The 22,090-nt window shown below is 41.4% G+C and overlaps 1 protein-coding gene and 1 long non-coding RNA gene across 5 annotated transcripts in view; one reads left to right on the top strand and one right to left on the bottom strand.

Annotated features, from left to right (window-relative positions):
- COL4A3 (collagen type IV alpha 3 chain) overlaps positions 1-22,090 on the top strand; it is a 148,579-nt gene that overhangs the window by 59,980 nt on the left and 66,509 nt on the right. For all 4 annotated transcript variants that reach the window (XR_004441545.1, XM_033229989.1, XM_033229990.1 and 1 more), the window contains exons 2-5: positions 13,076-13,132; positions 15,565-15,654; positions 20,450-20,494; positions 21,096-21,140. Coding sequence is in view for 3 of the 4 variants with exons in the window: in XM_033229989.1 (XP_033085880.1) it covers positions 13,076-13,132; positions 15,565-15,654; positions 20,450-20,494; positions 21,096-21,140 (237 nt within the window). In the remaining variant the exon portion in view is untranslated. The remainder of the gene's footprint in view (positions 1-13,075; positions 13,133-15,564; positions 15,655-20,449; positions 20,495-21,095; positions 21,141-22,090) is intronic.
- Positions 13,139-22,090, bottom strand: part of LOC117094434 — an 88,895-nt gene continuing 79,943 nt past the window's right edge. Inside the window, exon 4 of the long non-coding RNA XR_004441546.1 lies at positions 13,139-13,281. This is a non-coding gene — a long non-coding RNA (uncharacterized LOC117094434). The remainder of the gene's footprint in view (positions 13,282-22,090) is intronic.

Genomic DNA, 22,090 nt, shown 5'->3' with positions numbered 1-22,090 from the left:
AATTCTTTTTTATTGTTAATTTTTAGAAAAAGTAATCTAGTTTTGTTTTGTTTTGTTTTTGTTTTTGTTTTTGACAGGGTTTCACTCTGTCACCCAGGCTGGAGTGCTGTGGTGCGATTATGGCTCACTGTGGCCTCCACCTCCTGGGCTCAAGCGATCCTCCCACCTCAGCGTCCCGCATAGATGGAACTACAGGCTTGCGCCACCATGACCGGCTAATTTTTTTGTAGAGACAGCGTCCCACTATGTTGCCCCAGCTGGTCTCCAACTCCTGGGCTCAAGTAATCCTCCCATCTTGGCCTCCCAAAATGCTAGGATAATAGGTGTGAGCCACCTGGCCTAAACTTTGGTTTTGTAAATAACATTTTCAAAGACTTTTTTTTTAAATGGTCCTTGACAAACCAGGCACATGACCCAGCAAGTCCCATCCGCCCTAATGTGTGTCTCCACCTGCCAGCCTGCAGCTCAAACTTTCCATCACTTGCGGCACTGGTGGCAGCTTTCTGTCTTGTTTGTTTGTTTGTTTGAAGAGGTAATGTTTTCTGAAAAAATGTGACAGTTTCCAGGCAGATTTTTAAAAGTTAACCATTAGCATCATGTCTCTCGATAAGATTAGCTTACTTTGGCCTCTCAGACAGAAGGCCCTGCAGCAGCAGGTGACAAAGCAAAGAGTGACCCACAGGAGAGAGTGGAGGTGGTTGTGGCTAATTTAGTGCTTCCCAGTGCAGGGATGCCCCAGCCCAAAACAAATGAGGAAAAGAAGAACCAGGTAGAGATTTTTTTTATCAAGTAAAATCGGAGCTTTTTTTTAAATCAAGTTCCCATTTTAAGAGAATATCATGGGTTTTTTGTTGTTGTTGTTGTTGTTGTTTTTTGAGACAGATCTCGCCCTGTCTCCCAGACTGGAGTGTAATGGTGTAATCTCAGCTCACTTCAACCTCCACCTCCCAGGTTCAAGCGATTTTTTTGCCTTAGCCTCCCGAGTAGCTGGGACTACAGGCACAGACCACCATGCCTGACTAACTTTTGTAGTTTTAGTAGAGATGGGGTTTTACCATGTTGGCCAGACTGGTCTTGAACTCTTGAGCTCAAGTGATCCACCCACCTTGGCCTCCCAAAGTGCTGGGATTACAGGCATGAGCCATGCCTGGGAACGTCTTTTATTCTGTGGGCATTTACTTGCTTTATGGTATCTTAATTTTCCTCTGGAATATGAGGACAGTAGATGAGAGGTCTGCTGTGGGTTGGGGGCTGGGAGATTGCATTGGTTTGTTCGTGTTTGGAGGTGGCCATTGCCCTTATATTGAAAAATATAACTAAGACAATCCTCTGTTTGTCTTCCTTTTAAGACATATTTATTTTACTACTCTGTGAAGTTCAAAACATGAAGAACTTTCAGACTAGAGGATCTGCTGGGTTCTTCCAGTCCCCAAATTATTTTCCTTGTGTCCCCCAAGCCTTGGACAGAAGCACAGTGGGAGAAGGGGAGGCACATGAGGAGGACAGAAGGAAGAGAGAGGTCCCCGTCTGCCATTCCAAGGTAGAAGCCCATCTCGCACTGGAGCTCACAGCTGATCTCTTCTTTAAGTTTCTACCTTAACTTTTTTTTTTTTTGAGACGGACTCTCGCTCTGTTGCCCAGGCTGGAGTATAGTGGTGTGATCTCTGCCCACTACAACCTTCGCCTCCCAGGTTCAAGCAATTCTCCTGCCTCAGCCACCCAAGTAGCTGGGATTACAGGCGCTCAACACCACACCAAACTAATTTTTGTATTTTTAGTAGAGACAGAGTTTCACCCAGTTGGCCAGGCTGGTCTTGAACTCCTGACCTCAGGTGATCTACCCACCTTGGCCTCCCAAAGTGCTGAGATTACAGGCATGAGCCACTGTGCCTGGCCTGTATCTTAATTTTTTAATGCAAGTTTTATATTGCCACAGAAAAAATGTAATGAAGATAATTTGCACCAGGAATCACCAAGTTTTTCCCATAAAGAGCCAGGTAGTAAATATTTCAGGCTTTGCAAGCCAAGAGGCAAAATGAAGGCTACTATGCAGATACCTATATAACAAGAGAGAAAATAAATATCCACAAAATTTGTATTGATGAAATGCAAACTTAATTTATGGACACTGAGATTTGAAGTTTATATAATTTTCACATTACAAAATGTTATTTCTCTCTTGATTTTGTTTCAACCGTGAAAAAATATGAAAACCAGTCTTAGCTCATAGGCCAGCTGGAAACAGGCAGAGGGCAGATTTGGCCTGCAAGCTGCTGTCTGCCAATTCCTGCATTATACAGCTAATTTCATGAGCTACTATGTTATGTTTATCTCTAGGATTTTACATCCCATCATGAGGGCCACAGTGATAGGGTGAGGTGGAGAGAAACGTACCCCTCCTCCCCCAGTGCCTTGTGGCCAGCAGCGCCCATCAATAATGAAATACAGGCCGGGCGTGGTGGCTCATGCCTGTAATCCCAGCACTTTATGAGGCCGAGGCGGGCGGATCACCTGAGTTCAAAAGTTCAAGACCAGTCTGGTCAACATGGTGAAACCCCATCTATACTGGAGAATCGCTTGAACCTGGGAGGTGGAGGTTGCAGTGAGCCTAGATTGTACCACTGCACTCCAGCCTGGGCAACAGAGTGAGACTCCATCCCCCATCCCCACCCCCATCCCCCAAAAAAGGAGAAGAAGAAATGCAACACTGCACCTGAGAATATGGCCCTGGGTCAGACTGTCTCACCTGAATTCAGATACCCGCTCCCAGTGTTCCTTACTATCCTTAGCCTCTCAAAATTCGAGTTTTCTCATCGATCAGATGGAGCTTATAATAGTACCTCCCTTACAGAATTGTTGTAAGATATAATGAGATAATATGAGACCACCAGCACTGAAAGTGCTCAAAACATACTGAGATCATTACAGTGCTGACGGAAGTTCATTTCCTCTACACCATCCTGATTAAGGGATCCTGTGCAGTCTATTTTTCTTACACGAATGGCGAAGGTTTCTCGGTCTTTCTGCATTCAAAACCTTTTAGGGGGGAAAAAGAAACAAAAAAAAAGGAACCTGGAGTTAATGATTATAGGTATACCTACCATTCTCTGCATTGCATAAGATGGGCAAAATTTCCTTACCATATTGTTTATTCTCAAATGTACCAGAGAGCTCTCATTGCACCGTCTTTGTCAGAGTTAGTAATCTGTATGCTTGCTGTCATCCAGAAAATCAAAAACGGGTGGCTGGTTTAGATGTCTAGACTAGTGATGTGTCTCTGGACAGGAGTTGAGGGATAGGAAGTGGCAGCTGCAGTAAGATTTCTGTGATGTCCAAGTGTGGTGACAGCAGCTTCAGGGCGGGACAGGCAGGGGTACCGTGCAAAGCAGTCCATGGGTGTCATTCTCCTTCACTGGAGGGCATGGTGCCAGGGCACATGGTTGGTTGCTTAAGGCAGACACGGGCAGAGGCGGCCCTGCAGAGGACAGCTCGTGGCGTCTGTCTGGCATAGTTTGGCTATACTTGGTCAGCTCTTCTTTTCACACACAAAAACTTTCCCCTCAGGCTATTGGCTGGGCAGAGGGACTGGCAGGGTCAGTAATCATAATGCAAAATCAACAGACCTGCTCAGTAGGGTGTTAACCAGCTGTGAACGGTGCCAACTCCCCCTGCTATTAAACCAGGCTGGGCTGGGCTGGGCTCCGGGAGAGAGATTGGAGAAAGGTAGGGCAGGCCATGTCTGTTTCACCAGCATGCACAGGAACGAGCATGCTGGCTATTGACAGTAGAAAGAGGAAATAGTCAAGATTATTTGGAAATTATGTTCTGGTCTATTAATAAAAATGCATGTGTATTTAATGAACAATAAAAATGGATGTGTTTAATGAGATCCTTCATGAGTTTCAAGGGTAAAAAGATAATTGTTTACAGTGCGTGGGGGATATAAGGAATTGTGAGACACAGTTCCCACCTGCAGTGGGAAAGTGATAAACCCTTAACTCTGGAGCACCTAACAATCGGTATCAAGTCGATGAGTCAGTAACAGCCTACAGTAACAGCTCTGTGTATCCTATGAACTCTTCTAAGGGCTTCCCTGTGCTAACCAATCTGACCCCATTTCACAGATGTGGAAACCGAGACACCTGAGACTGCATAGACTCACAGAGGTGAGGTGGCAGAGCTGGGATTTAGACCCAGGAAGTCTGTCTCCGGAACTGGTGCCCTGCAGCCTGTACCACTTTGCCTCGTAAGAGAAAGTGATGTGCAGGGGAGACATGGGTGGCACACGGGCACTGTGAGAATGGAGATCAAGAGAAGAGTGTGAGACCCAACTGATCTGCACTGCTGGAAGGCTTGTTGCCTTTGTATAATATATTTGATCTGGCACCTTTCTTGGATAAGCATCAAATACCACCGGGGTCTCTAACCAATATTTTGTAAATAAAACACTGTAATGTGTCTGTGCTCTTCGGCAAATGATATTTGGTTAATCAACCAATATAATCAATGTACTCTAATAATAGTATTAACAAATACAAGTTAATTCACTTGTTTGTTAGAGATAGATAACAGCAGTCTCTCACCCTTGCCCTTAGATTCAACACCAGTTCTTTGGCACTGGACAAGGGACTTCAAGAGGAAATGTCAGGGAGGAAGGTGGCTAGTGCAGACTGATGGAAGAAAGGATCAAACAATAGTGGTGGATGTCCTTTGGCTTGGGATCTTGTAGCCAAAAAGGACAGAAGGGAGGCCCCCAGTGACTGAGTCCTTATTGAGTGCAGGGTACCAGGCATGCTAGTGATAGCATCTCAATTCTTTCTCACAAAAGCACTGCAAGATACATCCTAATATCTCCCTTGACAGATGAGCAACTTGGAAGGATGAAGAAATTTCCCAAAGCTCCAGTTTGTAGCTACAATGCTGGGAGTAGACTCTACAGAGATGGGTCCATATATATTCAGTAGGTCCATACATACATGGCCTGTGATTTCTGGAATTCCAAACCTTTTTGATTCTCTACAATGAAAGTTTATTTTGCATTTTAGGTAAGGCTGTAAAACATAAATGCAACTGTGAAAAAATGATTTCCACAAGTTTAACTACTTCATATTCAAAAGTGCTAAAACATCATGTAATCTCGGGTCATTTTCTGATGGTGGGAGGGGGTTTAATAGCCATAATATTATTATTAAGAGCTTTCTGTTCATAACAAATGATTTTGTATTCCATTAAGATATGAGGAAACTATGGGGTAATTTATTGTTGGAAGGAGAAAAATCATAAAAATGTTGCTTAAGAAATATCCATTAGTTATGCTTCCTTAATAGTTAGCCTTTGGCCATCCTGGTTTTTTAAGTGATTTAACAGTTGAATAGTAATGAATGGGTTATTACTATTAAAGTAACCATAGTGTTTCAAAAAACTGGGTCCAACAATGTAGATGGATTAAAATCAATAAGAATAAAAATATGGACCCTATATCTTTTAAATTAAATAATCCGTTTGAATTTTTGAATTATTGAAACATTTGCAATATGAAAATATATTTAAGAAAAAACAGCATTAGTGAGAGAAATCAATATCTTGACTCTTGAGTTACTGTCATCACCATCCAAAAGTATTCAAGCGTCCCTGTTCTGGGGTCTCTGGAACATCACACAGGCAGGGCTTGTTTCTAGAACAGCAGCTGAACAGCAGCCAGAGAGCTGCGCTGACTATAATTTTGAGTTCACACAATCAGGTGCAGCATCTACACGTCAGCAACATTGTCACATACTCTGAAGTCCTAGTCAGCTTAATTATGCAGCTGCATGGGCAAACCACGCCTTGCCAATTTAACTGAGAATTAAAGCTGGAATGAGTTTGGAGCAGTTCCACTAACTGGGGCACAGAAACACAGCTCTAGACCTGGCTCTGGAGCCTCATCTGCAGGGCAGACCACATGCACATAGATGATATGGCAGACATGTATAACTGGAGAGTACAGTCAACCCTCTCACAATGGTTCTTCATTTAACCGACTGCTGGATGGACCAGAATTCTCCATACCTCTGTGCAATAGCAGCCCAGAGCTGGAGGCATCTCCCTAGTATACCTAGTATACATGTCTGCTACACCAATCAGTTTTCTTTTACTTTTTATATTATTTAAAATATTTTTGTGGCTACATAGTAGGCATATATATATTTATGGGGTACTAAGATGTTTTGATACTGGCATGCAATGTGAAATAAACACATCATGGAGAATGGGGCATCCATCCCCTCAAGCACTTTATCCCTTGAGTTACAAGGAATCCAATTATTTATTTTTTTTTCTGAGACAGGGTCTCACTCTGTTGCCCAGGCTGGAGTGCAATGGCCTGATCTTGGCTCACTACAATCTCTGCTTCCTGGGTTCAAGCAATCCTCCCATCTCAGCCCTCTGAGTAGCTGAGACTACAGGTGTGCACCACCATGTCCAGCTAAATTTTGTTTTTGTTTTTGTTTCTTTGTAGAGATGGGGTTTTTCCACGTTGCCCAGGCTGGTCTTGAACTCCTGATCTCAGGTGATCCACCTGCCTTGGCCTCCCAGTGTGCTGGGATTACAGGCATGAACCCTCGTGCCTGGCTGCATTCTTTGTTTTAAAATACACAATTAAGTTATTATTGACTATAATCACCCTACTGTGCTACCAAATAGTCTTATTCATTCTATTTTTTTTGTACACATTAATCATCCCACCTCCCGTCCAACCCCTCACTACCCCTCTTAGCCTCTGGTAACCATTCTTCTACTCTCTATGTCCATGAGTTCAGTTGATTTGATTTTTAGATCCCACACATCAGTGAGAATATACAATGTTTGTCTTTCTGTGTCTGGCTTACTTTATTTAACACAGTGATCCCCAGTTCCATCCATGTTGTTGCAAATGACTGGATCTCATTCTTTTTTATGGCTGCATAGTACTCCACTGTGTATATATACCACATTTCCTTTATCCATTCATCTGTTGATGGACACTTAGATTGCTTCCAAATCTTAGCTATTGTATACTCTGGTTTCTCTTCAGATCGTATAAATCTTTCACCTTTTACCAAATCTTAGCTATTGTAAACAGTGCTACAACAAACATGGGAGTGCAGATATCTCTTCGATACACTGATTTCCTTTCTTTTGGATAGATACCCAACAGTGGGATTGCTGGATCATATGGTAGTGCAATTTTTAGTTTTTTGAGGAACCTCCACACTGTTCTCCATGGTGGTTATACTAATTTACATTCCCACAAGCAGTGTACTAGGGTTGCCTTTTCTCCACTTCCTTTCTAGCATTTGTTATTGACTGTCATTTGGATATAAGCCATTTTAACTGGGGTGAGATGATATCTCCGTGTAGCTTTGATTTGCATTTCTCTGATGATCAATGATGTTGAGCACCTTTTCATATGCCTGTTTGCTCTCTGTATGTCTTCTTTTGAGAAATGTCTATTCAAATCTTTTGCCCATTTTTTGACCAGATGGTTTTAAGATTAGCTATTTCACTCCAATTCCTGATGGTTGAACTTACTATTTTAATGAAGTAATTAAATACTAAATAACTAAGTGATTAAATATGAATACATAAAAACACATTTGCTTATGTAAAAACAAGGTTGAAAGATTTGATAAAATGAAATTGAGAGAAAAACTATTATTCAATTACATGTGGCTGAGCTAGCACTTAAAGAGTTAGAGAAAAATATGGATTAATATCCAGAAGAACTCTACAGTCAGATTGCTCCACAAGCATCTTTTTTATTTTATTTATTTACTTTTTATTTTTTTGAGACAGAATCTAGCTCTGTCACCCAGGCTGGAGTGCAGTGGCACAATCTCGGCTAACTGCAACCTCAGCCTCCTGGGTTCAAGCAATTCTCATGCCTCAGCCTCCTGAGTAGTCAAGGTTACAGGCATGCACCACCAAACCCTACTAATTTTTGTATTTTTAGTAGAGATGGGGTTTCACATTGTTGGCCAGGCTGGGCTCAAACTCCTGACCTCCAGTGATCCACCAGCCACTGCCTCCCAATGTGCTGGGATTACAGGAGTGAGCCACCATGCCCGGCCCCCACAAGCACTTGGCCTTTAAAAAAAAATGTTTAAAAAATTCTAAAGCCGGAATTTGTTGATGGTGCACTGTGGGAGTGATTTAGCAAGAATGGTGCCATTGAACTCTAAACAGCACCCCCATTCCCAAAGGAACAACCTGGACCCTATCTCACAAGATTACAGAATTTGTGAGCATTTATATATTTTAAGTTGACCCGTGTTCATGTTTCTGTTTTTTGTTTTTGACCCTTCACTTTAACTTTTTCAAATGACGAATAAGCTGGTACTCAACTATTAAATAGAAATTCTACCTTAATGTGCAAACAAACCAAATACAACAAAAACTAAATATTTTACCACTAAAAGTTCAAGACTCAAACTGAGGGATAATAACAAAAAGAAAAAATCAAGAACTGTGATTTTGATGACAATAAAGGAGATGCCTCATGGCGGCAGGTGGTGATGGGAAGGCAGACGCCAGGCAGGGAGGACTCATGGGAACAGCACGCTCACATCAGAGCCCCACACCTGACTGCTGAGCACCCGGGTGGGTCCTAAGGATTCTTGCAACCATGAGAGCCACTTGTTGACATCTGGCCTCAGGTGTCGATTGCGGGTGAAAGCACTGACAAAAGCTCTGGCCTAAAATGATAGATGTGCTAAAAATCAAACAGTTTTTCATTTTCTATGATCATTGAGGACCTTGTATAAGGCTGAAGATCTAATTTAAAAACTGGTATCCTGAAGGTATTGTATCAACATCGATTTCTTAGTTTTGGGGATAAGGGTTGTAATTAGATGGGGGAGAGGCATACACAAGTATCTGGGGTACAGTGTCATCTTGCATGTAGTCTACTTTTGAATGATTTGGGGGGAAAGTGGTGTATGTGTGTGTGGAGAGAGAGAAAGAGAGGAGAGACAGAGAGATGGAGTAGGTGGGACAACAAAACAGTTGGTGAACTTCGATGGGAGGAGATACCAGTGTTCACGGTACTGTTTGTCAACTCTTCTGAGGGTTGGGTTTGTACTTTTTCCAAAAGCATTTCTTTTAATCCAAGCAACTAACAAATAATTAGCCTTGTGTTAATTTTAACGTGTTAAAATAGCCAAAGTCTCTGGTTCCATTTTTTTGCCATTTTGATCATAGTTGTTCATAATTCATACATACAGAAAATATCTTCATCATGGCACCCTATCAAATAGCAATGCAATTCACATGCCTTCAAATTGGATGCAAATAAACCAGCTGTCCATCCACTCATTGATTCATCCAGTCAATCCACAAACATTTGTTGAGGACATGTTATATGCCAAAAATACCAGTGTGAATATGACTGCACAATTCCTTCTCTCCTGGGACAAACAATCATCAGAAAAAATAGACATTGAATTTCTAACTGCAAAGGTTCAATGGGAGTGTATAGGCAAAGGGGGCCAGTCTAATCTGGAGAAGATCAACACTTATTTGCTTAAGCCAAGACCGAAAGATTTTTAGTAGCATATGGTGAATGTGACTCCTACTCCAAGAAATAAAATTAAGCCTGTCTCAAGGCCCCTACACCTTCTCACGGGTTAGAGAATTGCCAACATGCTCTTCTTCCCTCTAGTCCTAGAGGCTCAGAATCCAGATGTTTTGTGGCATCTGGGAGGCAGAAGAACCAGAGGTGATCACTGTCCATTTGAAAACAGTGGCCAGCTACCTCCGTGCACACTTGAGCCCAAGGTCCATGCCCAGATTGAGCTTCCTTACCCAGTATCAGGTACCCTTGGGTGTAGGACTCAGGCTTTCCTTTTGGAGGCCCTGCTGACTCTTTCAGATGCAGTGGGGGAGTAGCATGTTGGGGTGTGGGAGGGGGTTCTGAAGACTTGCATTTCCAAGAACTTGCATTTCTGACAAGTCTCCAGGTGATGCTGCTGTCTGGGAATCCACACTCTGAGTTTTAGTAGAGTATATTTGAAAGATGTGATTGAAATGAGCATTAAAGTTTAAAAGTCCAGAAAGATAAGATTAAAATCATTTAGTTAAGACATGACTTCATGATCCCAAATATTTGGGAGGAAAATTGCAATGAGTTAGTCTTCTAGAAATACCAAATATGCAACTTTGAGGAGACTATAGAATTTCCTTCTCAGTCAGTTACTTTCTCTTTTTTAATTTCAATAGCTTATGGGGGAACAGGTGGTGTTTGGTTACATGGATAAGTTCTTCAGTGGTGATTTCTGAGATTTTGATGCACCCATCACCCGAGCAGTGTACACTGTTCCCAATGTGTAGTCTTAAATTCCTCACCCCGCTTTTACCCTCCCCCCAATCCCCCAAATCCATTGTATCATTCTTATGCCTTTGTGTACTCATAGCTTAGCTTAGCTCTCACTTCTAAGTGAGAATATGTGATGTTTGGTTTTCCATTCCTGAGTTACATCACTTAGAATAATGGTCTCCAATTCCATCCAGGTTGCCGCAAATGCCATTATTTCATTCATTTTTTTCTTTCTTTCTTTTTTTTTTTTCTTTACAGAGTTTCGCTCTTGTCACCCAGGTTTGAGTGCAATGGTGCGATCTCGGCTCACTGCAATCTCCGCCTCCCAGGTTCAAGCGATTCTCCTGCCTCAGATTCCCAAGTAGCTGGGATTACAGATGCCCACCACCATGCCTGGCTAATTTTTGTATTTTTAGTAGAGAAGGGGGTTTTGCCATGTTGGCCAGGCTGGTCTCGAACTCCTGACCTCAGGTGATCTGCCCGCCTGGGCCTCCCAAAGTGCTGGGATTGCAGGCATGAGCCACCGTGCCCAGACTATTCCATTCCTTTTTATGGCTGAGTAGTATTCCATGGTATATATACCACATTGTCTTTATCCACTCATTGATTGATGGGCATCTGGGCTGGTTCCAGATGTTTGCAATTGCGAATAGTCCTGTTATAAATATGAGTGTGCAAGTGTCTTTTTCGTATAATGACTTATTTTCCTCTGGGTAGATACCCAGTACTTTCCATTCCTATAAATTACAATGTATATAAACATGATGAGTGTCAAATGATGAATGTCTCAAAATTACTATGTGCTCCCTTCCTGGAATGACAGCAAGACCTACTGCCCAAGACTAAGGAAAGATACTCAGTTAAAGATACTCTTGTTTGTTTGTGTGGGTTTTTTGTTGTTGTTGTTTTGGTTGTATAAATATAATTCTCCACCTTAGGAATATCTAGCACATTTTTTTTATTTTCCCTACTAACCACCTGGTATATCTCCTAGATGTGCCTGGCCTCTGCTATCAACATATTTTCTGGAGAAAGCAAATTAATTTTCAGTTAATATTAACCTGAAGAAAAAATAATAAAGCAAAGGATTAATGTATAACCATATAATATGTAGCATGTATGTCAAAACACATTTTTTTTTCTTTTTTGGAACAGAGTTTCCCTCTGTCACCCTGACTGGAGTGCAGTGGAATGATCTCAGCTCACTGCAACATCCACCTCCTGGGTTCAAGCCATTCTCCTGCCTCAGCCTCTGGGGTAGCTGGAATTACAGGAGCCCACCACCACACACGGCTAATTTTTATATTTTTTAGTAGAAATGGGGTTTCACCAGGTTGGCCAGGTTGGTCTCAAACTCCTGACCTCAAATGACCTGCCTGCCTTGGCCTCCCAAAGTGCTGGGATTACAGGCATGAGCCACTGTGCCCAGCCAAAACACATTTTAAGTCTATTATTTGAAACTATTTCTTTATTTATTCCTCTGCTGGCAGATAAATGTTTTACAAATTTGACGTCCACTGTAGCTAGTACATGCATAGGTGTGAGGGCTTGGGGGTAAGTATGTCACAGTGACTACTTAGGTAGGATAAGGTATGTCTAACTCACGGCTGAATTTTTTGTTTTGGTTTTGGTTTTATAAGAAAGAACAGGCCGGGCGCGGTGGCTCAAGCCTGTAATCCCAGCACTTTGGGAGGCCGAGACGGGCGGATCATGAGGTCAGGAGATCGAGACCATCCTGGCTAACACGGTGAAACCCCATCTCTACTAAAAACTACAAAAAACTAGCCAGGCGACGTGGCGGCGCCTGTAGTCCCAGCTACTCGGGAGGCTGAGGCAGGAGAATGGCGTAAACCCAGGAGGCGGAGCTTGCAGTGAGCTGAGATCCGGCCACAGCACTCCAGCCTGGGTGACAGAGCGAGACTCCGTCTCAAAAAAAAAAAAAAAAAAAAAAAGAAAGAACATTCTGTTGTTCAAAACATTTGAGAATAAAAAAAAGAAAGAACATTCTGATACTAGTTGTTCTCCTTAAAGATGCATAATGGGTACTGATCCTCTTCTCAGTCTTAAACATTATTTAAGTCAAAGAAAACCTTAATATCACCTATATAATATATTGCATATTAATCTACGCAAATATATGTAAGGTTGGTGCAAAAGTTATTGTGGCTTTTGCCATTGAACGTAATGACAAAAAAAAAATCGTCCAAGTAATGGAACCAACCAAATACCCTGTGTTTTACATAAGAGGTATATATACATTATACACATATACACATATGCATATATGAACATTATGTGGAACCTAAGAATTTGCCAGTATCTGACCACTTTCTACCTATGACAGCTGCAATTTCTTATGATTCAATTAGATAGTGTCCTGAAAAAAAAGGATAGCTGACTTTGTCATTTCCATATATAAATTATTAGGTTGATACAAAGGTAATTAAAAGTGATGACAAAAACTGCCATTACTTTAATACTTAAAATTCCCAAGTACAATACAAATGATGTATTCTTATCTGACATTTCTCCCTTATGCAACATGTTCTCAGTTTTCTGCTTTATTTCTATTGATATATTGATGTGTTTCTATTAATATATGGATATATTGCTACCAGGTCACCTGGCTCCTAACGGATAGTGTCCAATACTCAAAGAACAGAGAAATGCATTTGCTTTTACCCTGCCCGTTGGGATTTATTCAGCTGTTTCTAAACAAAACACTTTCTCTTTCCCTCTTCCTAGGGCTGTGTCTGTAAAGACAAAGGCCAGTGCTTCTGTGACGGGGCCAAAGGGGAGAAGGTAAAAACAAAACCTAATACTGCTTGTTTACACTGTAAAGCTCTACAAGGTAAAACTCACCTTCTTCTTTCATCTGTAGCAGAAAGATCAGCAGTATGTTGTTACATTTCCCAAATCCAATGTTAAAGTAATTGTATGTAAACATTAACCTAAAAAAAAAGAAAAAAAATGTCATCTAGGAAGCTTCAGATACCTTGTATATACAACGGCAATTAAATTACAACTCTCTTGGTCTGTAAAGAATAAGTAGCAAATGCGAGAGAAAAACAAAATTTATGACAAGTCTCCATATGTATACACTATTTACAATGTTGCTAAACACAAGAGAAGAACTGAAAACAAATTGATTCATTCACTTTGACAGAAAATAAACATTGAAATCCACAGATTTCTGTCCTGCAGCATTGGTTCAAGTTCGCCCCCTGGTGGAGAAATCCCACAGCAGCACGTGGTTGAGGCAAAACTTCAGCAGAGGGAAGTAGCTCCATTGCAGAATTCAAGAAAAAAAGGAATGCCGTGAAATCTCATTAATTCGCTCCATTAACTTGCAATTTGTGATAATTAAGATAGAGGCAGAACTAAAGTTTTTTTCTTTGTTTACCAAACCCTTTCCTCAGAGACACTAATTAATTGTTTAACAATATTGAAGGATGACTATTTTAAAATATTTTAAGAACATATTTAAAGCTCTTTAATTTCTATATAATGTGTATGCTAATTATAATAATTATACTTATTTTAAATTATTTCATAATTCACATGTAGTTGGATTTAGGTTTTTTCTTGAATATGTGAATGTATTAAAATTCAGTTTCCCATTGAGAAGCACTTTCTCTGTGATTCTCCTTGCATTCAAGAAGCATTTATTGAGTTTCTACTATTTGCAAGATGCTATTCTAGGGTGTATAAAAGTAACCGAGTAGCGAGAGGGGTCTAGTACATTCTTTTATTTCTCTTCTTATTGAGTGTGTGTGCACACACACAATGTAAAATAGCTGACTTGTTCTTTTTTGTTTTAATTTGCCAATTGTGTAACTAAATTGACCCAATTAACCAAATCAGCCGGTGGCCTTTACTTTTGAAGAGTACAGTCGGCCCTCCTTAACCAGGCACTCTGAATCGTCAGATTCAACCAATGTCATATTAAAAATACTTGTGGGGGGGATAATAAAAAATAACAGTACAACAATAAAAGATAATACAAATGAAAAAATGCAGTATAACAACTATTTGCAAAGCATCTGCATTGTATTAGGTATTATAAGTCACCTAGAGATTCAAAGTATATGGAAGGATGTTCTAGGTTATATGCAAATACTATGCCATTTTGTGTAAGAGACTTAAGGATCTACAGGTTTTCGTGTGGAGGGGAGGTCGTGGAACCAATGCCCCACCGACACTGAGGGATAAACGTAATTCCAAGATATACATCCATGGGAAGATTATTTGTTGGTAGAACCCTGTCAAGCCTTGGGCTTAAAATACTTTTCACTCACTTTTACTAGGTACTTTCCCCTAATATTATCCGACTCCTTCTAAAACATTACTGAGCTCACACCTTTTTGGTTATGCCACCCTTGCTACCTCTCCTGCATCTCCCACACAAATAGCAGATTACTAATGCCTGTGTATTAAAGGGCTGAGACTCATAACCTGCCTGGTGGCGTTCTTTCAAGCTACATAGTAATTATGCACACTCCCCAAACACCTTCTTGCACCTGAGCCTCACTGTCTCTCCATCCCACAACAAACACTCCACTAACCTTGAAGCTTCTTCCTGGGCTTTCCCTTTCATTTTTTTTTTTGTTTGTTTGTTTGTTTTGGTTTTGGTTTTTTTTTTTTTTTGAGGCGGAGTCTCGCTCTGTTGCCCAGGCTGGAGTGCAGTGGCCGGATCTCAGCTCACTGCAAGCTCCGCCTCCCGGGTTTACGCCATTCTCCTGCCTCAGCCTCCCGAGTAGCTGGGACTACAGGCGCCCGCCACCTCGCCCGGCTAATTTTTGTATTTTTAGTAGAGACGGGGTTTCACCGTGTTAGCCAGGATGGTCTCGAGCTCCTGACCTCGTGATCCGCCCGTCTCGGCCTCCCAAAGTGCTGGGATTACAGGCTTGAGCCACCAGGCCCGGCCTCCCTTTCATTTTTTATTCCTTCTCAGTTAAGCTCTGCTCTACATAGCCCTACCGTGGGGGAAAGTCAAGTTTCTACAAGACCAAGAGCCACCACTTTCAAGCCTATAGACAAATACTAACAACTGGTAGCTTTCTGGTTACCTATGCAGTCACTCCTGAGTGCTATTACGAATTTTTTAATCCAAGGAAAAAATATGCAAAGAGTCATCATGAAGTCATAAACAAGAGAACATAATGGTTATTGGTGTGTTTATTGTTGGATAGTTGCTGTTCTGTGTGTTTCTCACCTTGTTTTGGTTTTAACAGGGGGAGAGAGGCTTTCCTGGACCCCCTGGTTCTCCTGGCCAGAAAGGATTCACAGGTCCTGAAGGCTTGCTTGGACCACAGGGACCCAAGGTATGTCATCCTGCAAGCTTGGAAAATCCCCAACCCACCTAACCCTCTTCATGCCTACCCCCTGGGCTGTTGCAAACCTGGAGAGAATTCCACATCTTAGCCAACTGCTAGGTGCATGGCGAACTCCTGGTCCCCAGTATTAGCTGGCCACATAGAACCGCAACCTGTTCTGAGACTATTGCAAATGATCATCATTAGCTTCAAGTCTGTGGCTCAAATTCATCTCCATCTCCCTCCCTAATCTACACAGTGTCTACATCTGCATCTGTTCCTACCTCTATTCCTCCTACAGTGAAAAATGAGAGCTCTTTTCGCTTCTATTCAAGACCTGTCCAACCACCTGTGCCCCCATCCTTGGAATTCCTTGTTCCACGAGGTGCCTCCCCTCTCTACAGACATTCCAGCTTTTCTTTTGTTATTTGCTTTTCTCTTTCAGTTCTTAAATATGCAACTATTTTCCCATCATAATACAAAACTTCCTCTTCATCTTTTAGGTCTTGTGCCCAAATGATTGCTGTCTTTTCCCTGACTTTCCTTTCTCTGTCAAACTTCTTAAAAGAATAGTCAAACATGCTGCCTGTAGTTCATCTACTAGTCAATCCTTAGTAATAATTTGCCTGCTACCACCTCTCCTCTGAAAACACTCCAGCAAAGATCACCAATGGCCTTCAAGTGACCAATGCCAATACATACTTTTGTGTCTTAATCTGACCTGAACCCCTCTGCTTAGTTTCAAATTATGTGGATCGCTCTCCTCTCCTTGAAACACTTGTCTGTCTTTGTTTCTCTATTTCTCCTGTCTCTTCATCCTTCCCTTCCTTGTCTGTCTTTGTTTCTGTGTTTCTCCTGTCTCTCCATCCTTCTCTTCCTGGTCTGTCTTTGTTTCTGTATTTCCCCTGTCTCTCCATCCTTCTCTTCCTGGTCTGTCTTTGTTTCTGTATTTCCCCTGTCTCTCCATCCTTCTCTTCCTGGTCTGTCTTTGTTTCTGTATTTCCCCTGTCTCTCCATCCTTCTCTTCCTGGTCTGTCTTGTTTCTGTATTTCCCCTGTCTCTCCATCCTTCTCTTCCTGGTCTGTCTTTGTTTCTGTATTTCCCCTGTCTCTCCATCCTTCCCTTCCTTGTCTGTATTTCTCCTGTCTCTCCATCTTTCCCTTCCTTCGTGGGTTTCTCTTTTCCTTCTGGTCGCTTAAATATCCAGAGTCTACGACCCTTCACATTCATCACACATTCTTATCCTAAAGTCTGTGATACAGCAAAGGCCTTTGTTTAAATAAATACCCTAGAGGATTTACTAAATAACTGCACAACCACTGGATTTGCTGAGTACTCTTTCCTGCTGTGGACATTAGCTAGACTTAAGCCTGGCTTCTCACGCACCCACACATTCATTCCCCTGACTACTGACCTCCAGCAGGCTATAAACCAACGAATGAGCTATGAAAAATAATTACAGTTGATCTATACAGGGTCTTTTAAAAATTTCATAATATATTAGAATATGTATTACAGGCTGGACACAGTGGCTCATGCCTGTAATCCCATCGCTCTGGGAGGCTGAGGCAGGAGGATCACTTGAGCCCACAAGTTTGAGGCCAACCTGGGCAACATAAGGAGACCCAGTTTCTACCAAAAATACAAAAATTAGCCAGGTGTGGTGGCATATGCCTGTGGTCTCAGCTACTCAGGAGGCTGAGGTGGGAGGATTGCTTGAGCCCCAGAGGCGGAGGCTGCAGTGAGCCATGATCATGCTACTGCACTCCAGCCTGGGTAACAGAGTGAGACCCTGTCAAAAAAAAATCTTTTTTAAACCATACATATATATGTATTAATGTATGGAACATGTAAATGATAATCAAAATCAAAGCCATCCTACTGCATATGTACTCTGTGCCAGGCATTGGGCAATTTATTTCTCCCTGGATCTCATTTACTCCTCACATTGATCCCACAAATCATGACTATGGTGACTTAATTACCTCCACTACGTGGAGGTAATTCGTGGATGAGAAAACGGACACAGAGCACTTGAGTAATTTTTCCTGGGTCATGGAGATCACAGGGAACAAAATCAGAGTTCAAACGTGGTTTGACATTGTGTGGGGGGTTTTCCTCACACCAAACAATTCTCCAACTCTCTGGATGCCAACTGGGTACCCAACAATTCAGTTATGACATTAAATACCTGGGGTTAGTGCAGACCCCATCGGGTAAGGACTCAGTCCTACAAGACTGTCCCTGCTTCAGGACTAGTCATAAGTAGTGGGTCCTCAGTTACCCATAATTCCATCCAACTTGGCTGCAAATAAATCAGGGGTTCCCATGACCCCCTCCTCCGGTTTGATAATTTGCTAAACAGCCTCATAGAACTCATGGGAATATTTACCAGTTTATTATAAAGGATATGAACGAGAGATGAAGAGATACATCGGAGGAGGCCCAGAAGGGTCCCAAGTGCAGTAGCTTCTGTCGCCATGGAGTTGAGGTGCATTACCCTCCTGGAAGCTGAATGTTCACCCACCCAGAAGCTCTCTGAACATCATGCTCAGGGATTCTTATGGAGGTGTCATAATGAGGGCAGGGTCAATTATAAACTCAATCTCTAGCTCTGCTTTCCTCACTGAAGGGTGCAGCTGGAGCTGAAAGTTTCAAGCTTCTAATCATGGCTTGGTCTTTCTGATGACCAGTCCCACCTGGAAGCCCACCAAGAATTGCCTCCTTAGAACAAAAGACACTTCTATCACCCAGGATATTCCAAGTGAGGTCAAACACCAAATATTAGAACAAACGATGATCTTTATTCCCCTATCATTCAGAATATTAGAAGGGTTTTTAGGAGCTCTGTGTCAGGAACCAAAGGCATAGAACAAATATGTATTTCTTATGTCACATATATGATGCCAGAATCAAACTCTTGAAACCACACCCACAGCTTACATGTAAAATGCAAAAGCTTGGCCGGGCGCGGTGGCTCAAGCCTGTAATCCCAGCACTTTGGGAGGCCGAGACGGGCGGATCACGAGGTCAGGAGATCAAGACCATCCTGGCTAACACGGTGAAACCCCGTCTCTACTAAAAAAATACAAAAAAACTAGCCGGGCGAGGTGGCGGGCGCCTGTAGTCCCAGCTACTCGGGAGGCTGAGGCGGGAGAATGGCGTAAAACCCGGGAGGCGGAGCTTGCAGTGAGCTGAGATCCGGCCACTGCACTCCAGCCCGGGAGACAGAGCAAGACTCCGTCTCAAAAAAAAAAAAAAAAAAAAAAAAAAAAAAAGCAAAAGCAAAAGCAAAAGCAAAAGCAAAAGCTTGCTGTTCCCAGTAACTCTGCCATTTCCCTGTCTACCATATCCATGTATGTGTTCTTTTTGTCCATTTCTACTTCTGATCCTAATTTTGAAAAAGTCATTCAGATTCTGGGCAGAAACTGAACATTGACTTCCTCTAGGGCATGGACCCAGGTTTCCTTCCATTTCTATTGGTAGAACGAGTTTGCCACTTCAGCCCTGGACTTAGATCAGCCTAATGCCAATTCCTTGTTTTTAAAAAAATGTTATCTATAGCCTAATCTATAGCCTACTCTGTTTCATTCTCTTCAGCATTTCTTTAGAGGTGCTGAAATTCGTTAAAATAGTCAAAAACACATGGCACTTAGTATGGGTTATATGAGTGCAGGCATTCCAGAAAATTAATCCAGGAAACCTGAGTGCCATGTTGTCATAGACTCATATTTTAAAGCATATAAGGCTTATAGATAAATATTAATAGCTACAAAAGATAATACAAAGACAGATAATTAGAGAATATTAAAACCTGACCAAAAAGATGTTTTAGATTTACAAGATTTCTATCTTAATTTTAAATATTTTCTGCATGAAAAAAGTTTACAATGAGAAAGTAAAACCTGCAAGTAAAACCTTCTGCTTTCTGTATCATAAGAATAGAATTCTGTAGGGAAGAGGAATGTCCTTGGCCTTGAACACAGCCATGCACCCCGGAATTCCACCATAGATGGGAGAGACTGACTTTGGCCTGGACAGGGCAATCTCAGAGGATTCTGTAACAACCCTTTTCTCAAATAATAACAATAAAATTAAAAATCAAAACAAACTGAAACTCTCTGGAATGATGAAAATGGCTTTTGGACAATGAAACTTTCACACTACGTGGCCTAGCTGAAACAGTCACCATTTAAGGTTATTCTCCAAGAAACAGGACGTCGAACTGAATGCATTACATGCCCAAAGCAAGTTTCTCTCTGGTTCAGGCAGTCCTTACTTGGCTGTTTATTTCCTTGTGCATGTCAGGCACATTTTGTTAATAGAGCGTTTCTTGTGCACAGAAACACTGGCTGCCATTCTCATCCACATTGTAGTTGTGTCATTCATTTTTATCAGACCTCAGCAGCTGTGAGGCTAATTAGGACTTTTGCAGCAGCTCTTCACAGATTTTAAAGTGCCCAAGAATCACTAAGGAATCATGTTAAAAATGCAGATTCTGGGTCAATAGTCTGGGAGGTGAGGCAGATCTAAGATTCTACATTTCTAATAAGCTTCTAGGTAATGCTAATGTTGCGGGCCCCAAACCCCACTTCGAGTAGCAAGGGTTTGGATGAATTTTTGTCTTTTCTGATAAACAATTTAGCTCCAATGAAATAAGCAAGCAATTGAATCTTATTAACAATGAAATCATCAGAAGGGCAAAACAGCTTGGCATGTGACTAAGACTGGGTTTCATGTACGGGTTTCTTAGCGCCAAATAATTTTCAGAGTGTTTACTTTTTCTTTTTTCACTTGAATCTAGGGCTCTCCAGGACTTCCAGGACTCACGGGTCCCAAAGGTGTAAGGGTTAGTAGTCCAACCAGTCCATCCTGATCGTTGATGAACTCATTCTTTTTGAAAGATCAGCTTTTGACTGTAAGATTTACACAAATATCAGAAAGGAATACACTGTGTATGGTTCCATAGATGAAGTTCAAGAACAGGTAAAACTAATCTGTAATGGTAGATGTCAAAGAAGTGGTTACCACATTAGAGGCAAGTGTTAAACTGACAAAGAAAGGCCATGAAGGAACCTCTGGAGTGACACAGATGCTCTGTGTCTGATGGGATGATGGTATATAAAACTGCACGCAGGTCAACATTCGTTAAGCTGTTCAGTTAAGCTGTTCTCAAAAGACTTGGAGCACTTAATTGTATGCAAATTGTACCTTAGAAATCTATCCAAAACAGCCAAAACTAATCTTAATGATATCTTTTTAAGAGTGACATAAATGTGAGATTTACAAAAGTTTGTTAAAGCTTTGGTGTTTGTTTTCCCAATCGTTTCGAGCCATTCCCAGTTATAGTTGCAGAAAAAGATTATTGCAATGGTAAATAAATTTATGTTTATATATTGAACATTTTAAAAGTTTTTTTTGTCACCCCCTCCTTTTTTCTATGTCTTCAGGGAGTAACTGGATTGCCAGGATTTTCTGGTTCTCCTGGACTTCCAGTAAGTAATGGGAAAAATCCATAGCTAGAAAATTTAAAAATAAGCTCATTTTAATAAAGATGTTAAAACGGTCATGTGAGAAAATGTGTTCTGATGCATTCCCTACATGAAGAAATAGCACCTTAGGATGGTATATTATATTAGTGTGTGGATTTTTATGTCATATGAGTCAAATTGTACTTCCTGAAATACAAGCAGGACAGGATAGGCTAGGGTAGGATAATTAGTAAATTATATAGTAAGTGAGCCCTCCATATCCATCAATTCCACATCCATGAATTCAACCAACCAACTGTAGATCAAAAATATTTTTTAAAAATAATAAAAATTGGCCGGGCGCAGTGGCTCAAGCCTGTAATCCCAGCACTTTGGGAGGCCGAGACGTGCGGATCACGAGGTCAGGAGATCGAGACCATCCTGGCTAACATGGTGAAACCCCGTCTCTACTAAAAAAATACAAAAAAACTAGCCGGGCGAGGTGGCGGGCGCCTGTAGTCCCAGCTACTCGGGAGGCTGAGGCAGGAGAATGGCGGGAACCCAGGAGGTGGAGCTTGCAGTGAGCTGAGATCCGGCCACTGCACTCCAGCCTGGGCGACAGAGCAAGACTCCGCCTCAAAAAAAAAAATTAAAAATAAAAATAAAAATAAAAATTGTACAAACTTAAAAACCATTACAGTATAACAACTATTGACATAGCATTCACATCGTATTAGGTATTATAAGTAATCTAAAGATGACTTTAAGTATACAGGAGGATATGTATAGGTTATGTGCAAATACTATACTATTTTATATAAGAGACTTGAGTATCTGTGGATTTTTGTATTCATGGAGGTCCTAGAACTAAACCCCCACAGGTACTGAAGGAAACTATATGTTACAAGCTGATAGAATAGCATAGGATAGAATGAAATGATTGTATTTAATAGCATAGAATAATAAAATAGTTT

This window comes from Trachypithecus francoisi, unplaced genomic scaffold, assembly GCF_009764315.1.
Source record: "Trachypithecus francoisi isolate TF-2019V2 unplaced genomic scaffold, Tfra_2.0 Lachesis_group13, whole genome shotgun sequence".
NCBI lineage: Eukaryota > Metazoa > Chordata > Mammalia > Primates > Cercopithecidae > Trachypithecus > Trachypithecus francoisi.
The sequence above is the reverse complement of the archived record's forward strand: the minus strand, read 5'-3'. Positions and strand labels throughout refer to the sequence as shown.